The sequence below is a fragment of the Octopus bimaculoides genome, chromosome 17 (assembly GCF_001194135.2).
Source record: "Octopus bimaculoides isolate UCB-OBI-ISO-001 chromosome 17, ASM119413v2, whole genome shotgun sequence".
In the NCBI taxonomy this organism is placed as follows: Eukaryota; Metazoa; Mollusca; class Cephalopoda; order Octopoda; family Octopodidae; genus Octopus; species Octopus bimaculoides.
The window spans coordinates 49,016,010-49,020,872 of NC_068997.1; the positions used below are offsets into that span (position 1 = coordinate 49,016,010).

The window sequence follows — 4,863 nt, forward strand, 5'->3', positions numbered from 1 at the left end:
ATTTAATCAAAAGATTAAATGTGGTACTTAAAATGTTTGAGGCACCAGAATTTGGTAGGGTAAAAAAACCAAAAACAAAATCAAGAGATTTGGTGAATAAAATTTGAAGATTTTGTGAAAGAGGCTCGAATGATTATTATTTTCTGTGAAAAAATTTCATAGATTTTTACACGGTAGAAGTTTTTGACTACTGACTGATCATCAGCCATTATTATATAATATATGGGTCAAAGAAAGGAATCCTTACTCATACAGTTAATAGGTTGCAATGCTGAGGTATTATATTACTAAACTATGATTTTAAGATAGAATTTATACCATCTAAGAAATTAGGACATGCTGATTGTTTATCAAGACTGATTTTGAAAAATGCTGAACTGTTTGAGGATACCATGGTTGCTACTTTGCAAGTGGAAAATGAAATTAAAAATGTTTTGTGTAATATCATGCGTGAACTACCAGTTACATTACAAGGCATAAAATTAAAAGCAAAAACATGATCAATTCATTAAAAAAAAGAAAAAAATGAAACAAATACTGAAGGCTAAAAAGAGATAAAAATGTGCTTTGCTGAATGCAACACAATTCAAACCTGTTCTTGATTTGTGACAATGTGTTGATGTATTCACAAAGAGTTGTAGTGCAAGCCACACTACAGAAGCAATTACTAAAGGAATTTCACATTGGTCACCCAGGGATTTCGAGATGAAATCGTTAATGAGAAGATATGTATATTGGCCAAGAATGGACTGTGACATTGAAGAACTTGTGATAGCATGCAGACGTTGTGCCTTAGCAGCAAAATTACCTACTACAAAATGGCAACCGTGACCAAAAACATATCCCATGGTTCAGACTTCACAATATTTGGTCTTTACTCATGTTCAAGGATTCTAGTTTTCTTTGGATAAAACCATGCAAGCCTAGTTCCTTGCCAATCATCACCAGTGCACCGTCATTAGCAATTCCCACCTGGTGATTGTAAGTCAGTCCCACCTTTTCGAGCACAGTATCAATTTCTTTGAAACCAACAGCACCTGTGCAATTCCCTTTCATAGGGCATGGAGCAAGTAACTCTTCAGTGATATTAAAACTCGAATCAACACCTCTCACAAAAATCGCCATTTGTGGCGTATTAGTAATGTCAGTAGATTCGTTGATGGCAATGCTGTAATCTTCGAAGTTTTTATAAAGTTCATTCAACTGCATTTTCACATTTTCAGCCAGTTCTTCAATCCTTCTGGTCATAGTATTATGCAACAAGCTAGCACATTTTATAGCTCTCTTTTTCTCAGGGCATAGAATTTCAATCACCAAGGTGATACATTCTTTGACAAAATCTCCTTCAGAAAAAAATTTCATGTTATGTGCAATCTTTTCAGCAATGATGAAACTTACTTTGGCATATTTTCTTGATTCATCATCTATTTTCCGAAAAATATTCTTTTTCGAGACTAAATTCCTTTGAAGTAAAAGCACTTTCTTCTTGTATTGATCTCCTTCATAATGATTATGGGTCGAAGTGTGCTTTAATGTGTAATGCCATTTCACATTCTCAACTTTTGGAACTGCAGCTGTTTTACCACAAATCAGGCAGAGACATTTTGTATTTGATTCCACAAAGAAATACAAATTTGTCTATGCCTCGTTACACCTGTGATTCTCCTTGTCTACCTTTCTGATTTTTTATAGCCGACGCCATGGATAACAAAATTTGAAATTTATTGTGAAAAGAAACTAATTTACTCATTGGTATCAGAAGGCTTCTGTATCAAAGGTTGTGCTGGAGTAAATTTAAAATTGAATCACCTCAAATGCCAGCTTTATTGATGCAAAAAAGTCACATGATATTATTCCTAAGAAATGACACCCTCAACCACAACAGATTATTGTGGTGCACATGTCTTCGACCTGCTGAGGTGAGCATTCTGAAGACATAACAGATTCCATGATAAAATAAGTTTGGGAATCAATTGTGTAGAGTCTTGTCTGTTAGTTCGGTTGTCGTTAATTAAATAAAAATAATCAAATTAAGATAATGACAAAGAGCTGAGGATGTTTTATCTTTGTCTGCTTTGTTGTAAATAGTTCTTTTGTTTCTCTTCTACCAGGTTTCTTAATACCAGGACCCTACTTTTGCCACTTTATTCCTTACTCCTACCTATTCAGCGCAGTGGACGTACTTTCACCTCAGTTATGGGACAAGCTATGACAATTATCCCAAAAGAAGATGCATTGCCAGGTCAAATTTTACGACATTTTTTTTTTCAAAACAATAACACTTCTCATTCTAACCCTTCAACTTCAAATAAGGGAGCCTTTACAGGGTTTCATTCAAATCATTATCTATCATCTAAAATACAAGAGTTATTGTATGATAACTCCTCTGTATGATAAATTATATTGTATAAAAGATACAAAGAGTTTTTGTCAGGGTGACTCAAACAAATAGGTATGCACTCTGAATGCTCAACTTGGTATATCACTAAAATTCTGGTTTGAACTGCACTTGAACATGTGATTTTGTGACTGCCTTTCTAAAGTGGCTAGAAGTGGCTTCCCCTTGAGCCACTAAGTAAGTATTAAAGTAGAAAGGAAAAGGCAAACAATTCGACAGTCTTTACCAAACTGTTTGCCTTTTCTTTTCTGTTTTAAATTACATTGCATGAAGTGGCATAAATTTGGATTCAGGCTGTAACATTAAAAAGAGCTTCATATTGTTGAAATAATTTCAGAAAACAAGTTATTTATATTTTGAGTTTTTCATTACAATTATTTTGAGGATCTTAACAGAACTAACCATCTTATCAAATGAAAATATCAAGATGTAAAAAACACAGATTGAAAATATTGCTCTTACATGTGGGTGGGCTGGGACTTTCATTAGCTGAATTATACTCAGACAAAGTACAAATAATGACCAAAAGTCATAGATATTATCATTTTGGACAGTGTGTATCCAGATATACAAAACGATGAGTATGAACTGGAGATAGTTGAAAATCCTTTAATCGTAGGGCTATTCATTGTGGGTTCATCTGAAGCTAAACAACATACAGGTGGGTGGGGGTGGCGGCAAAAACAAAAACATAATTTTGTCACATCTAAAAACATGACTGTAAAAAGTGCGACAACTGCCAGATATCATAATTTATTGCATGCAATAATGTTTATATGTAAATGAATCCTTAGTGGATTGATTGTCCAAGATTTCAGGTTTTTGTCGTTTTCTGTCCAAAACATATTGCATTTGAAGCATCAAGGATTATGAGCTACAGGCATTATAGGATTAAGATTAAGATTAATCGTTTTCTTGTTATTACTTTTGTATTAAGAGATTAAAAATTATTTATCTCTACACTACATTCTGTTTGTTTGATCTTCAGTTGTCATAAAGTTTTTAGACTGGGATTGAATCAGGATAGATGTACTGTGTGTGTGTGTGTGAAAAAGAGAGAGAGAGAGAGAGAGAGATAGAGAAGGAGAAAGAGAGAGAGAGAGAATGTAATGTAAGCGACCACAGAGAATGAGGCAGTGGGGAAGGGAAGACTATGAATTAAATTGAATTAATAGGGGAGAGGGAGACATGGAGAGAAGAGCTAGATTGTTTTTTTCTTTCTTGGTCCATATTGATAAATGTCCCATGTAGATTTACATACATATATGTATATAATGAGTGTGTGTGTTTATAAGTAAATATGAAAGTGATAGAACTATCAAAATACCATCACTAGCGGCAGCGAATATCAGCCGTACTGGAAAAATTAATATATATATATATATATATACAAGGGTATTGTGTGAGTACCTGTCTCACTAAAAATAGAAGTCAAAAATACTTCTGTGTCATGGAAAAGTCATAAAATTAATACAAGCATGATAGAAAAATTCCAGTGAACAATAAAATCGTCTTGCCTCTACTAGGTCAGCAAAAGTAATGCTGGTTAGTTTGATATCTCTGCCTTTTATAAAGGTCACGATACATGTATTAAAGCGCTACTAATAGTTTCATATGTTGAGAAAACTCAAACATATTCTTCAGATGCAAACTACATATAACAAACTAAAAAAATTGAATTATAGAAGAGATGTGAAAAAACTGAGGAGGCAGCATATAAAAAATGCAGACACTTTTTTCATGTTTCTTCTATAACTCAATTTTTTTTTTAGTTTGTTATGGTATGTGGTTTGCACCTGAAAAATATGTTTGAGTTTTCTCAACATATAAAACTATTAGTAGCGCATTAATACATGTATTGTGACCTTTAAATAATAATATTTATCTCTCACTAAATGGAGTACTTTTTTTGTTGAATTTTCTACCAGGGATCAGTGCATTATATATATATATATATATACTCATAGGTGTGTGTGTGTGTGTATATATATATATATATATATATTGTTTATATCTCCTGACCTGCTTTTAACTCAATTTGAATATATATATATATTAAATTACCTAGCATGGAAAGCGGATGTTAAATATATACACACATACACACATACACAAAAAAACAGACACATACACATATAGTAGAAAACATCATGAATACACACACACACGCAAACATACACACATGCACAAAAAAGAAAACATTGCATAAACACACACACACACACACACACATACAAAAGAAAACATCACAAAAGCACACACACAACTCTGTACACACACAACTCTGTACACACACACACACACAAACACACACATACACAAAAATGAAAGGATCACAAAAACAAACATACACACAGCTGGTGACCACACTCATACACACAGGTGGAGACACTCCAAAGATTACATCTAACCCAAACAAAAATTCTAATTCATTTTTCACAGCATACTGACCCAACAACTTACAG

At 33.2% G+C, this 4,863-nt stretch overlaps 1 protein-coding gene across 8 annotated transcripts in view; it reads left to right on the forward strand.

Moving 5' to 3' along the window:
- LOC106882160 (peptide methionine sulfoxide reductase MsrA 1) overlaps positions 1-4,863 on the forward strand; it is a 25,838-nt gene that overhangs the window by 8,135 nt on the left and 12,840 nt on the right. For 5 of the 8 annotated variants that reach the window (XM_014932740.2, XM_014932732.2, XM_014932736.2 and 2 more), the window contains exon 2: positions 2,112-2,242. The exons of the other annotated variants lie outside the window; for them this stretch is intronic. In XM_014932740.2, coding sequence (XP_014788226.1) covers positions 2,231-2,242 — 12 coding nt within the window. In that variant the 5' untranslated portion in view covers positions 2,112-2,230. The remainder of the gene's footprint in view (positions 1-2,111; positions 2,243-4,863) is intronic. 8 annotated transcript variants of the gene reach the window in all.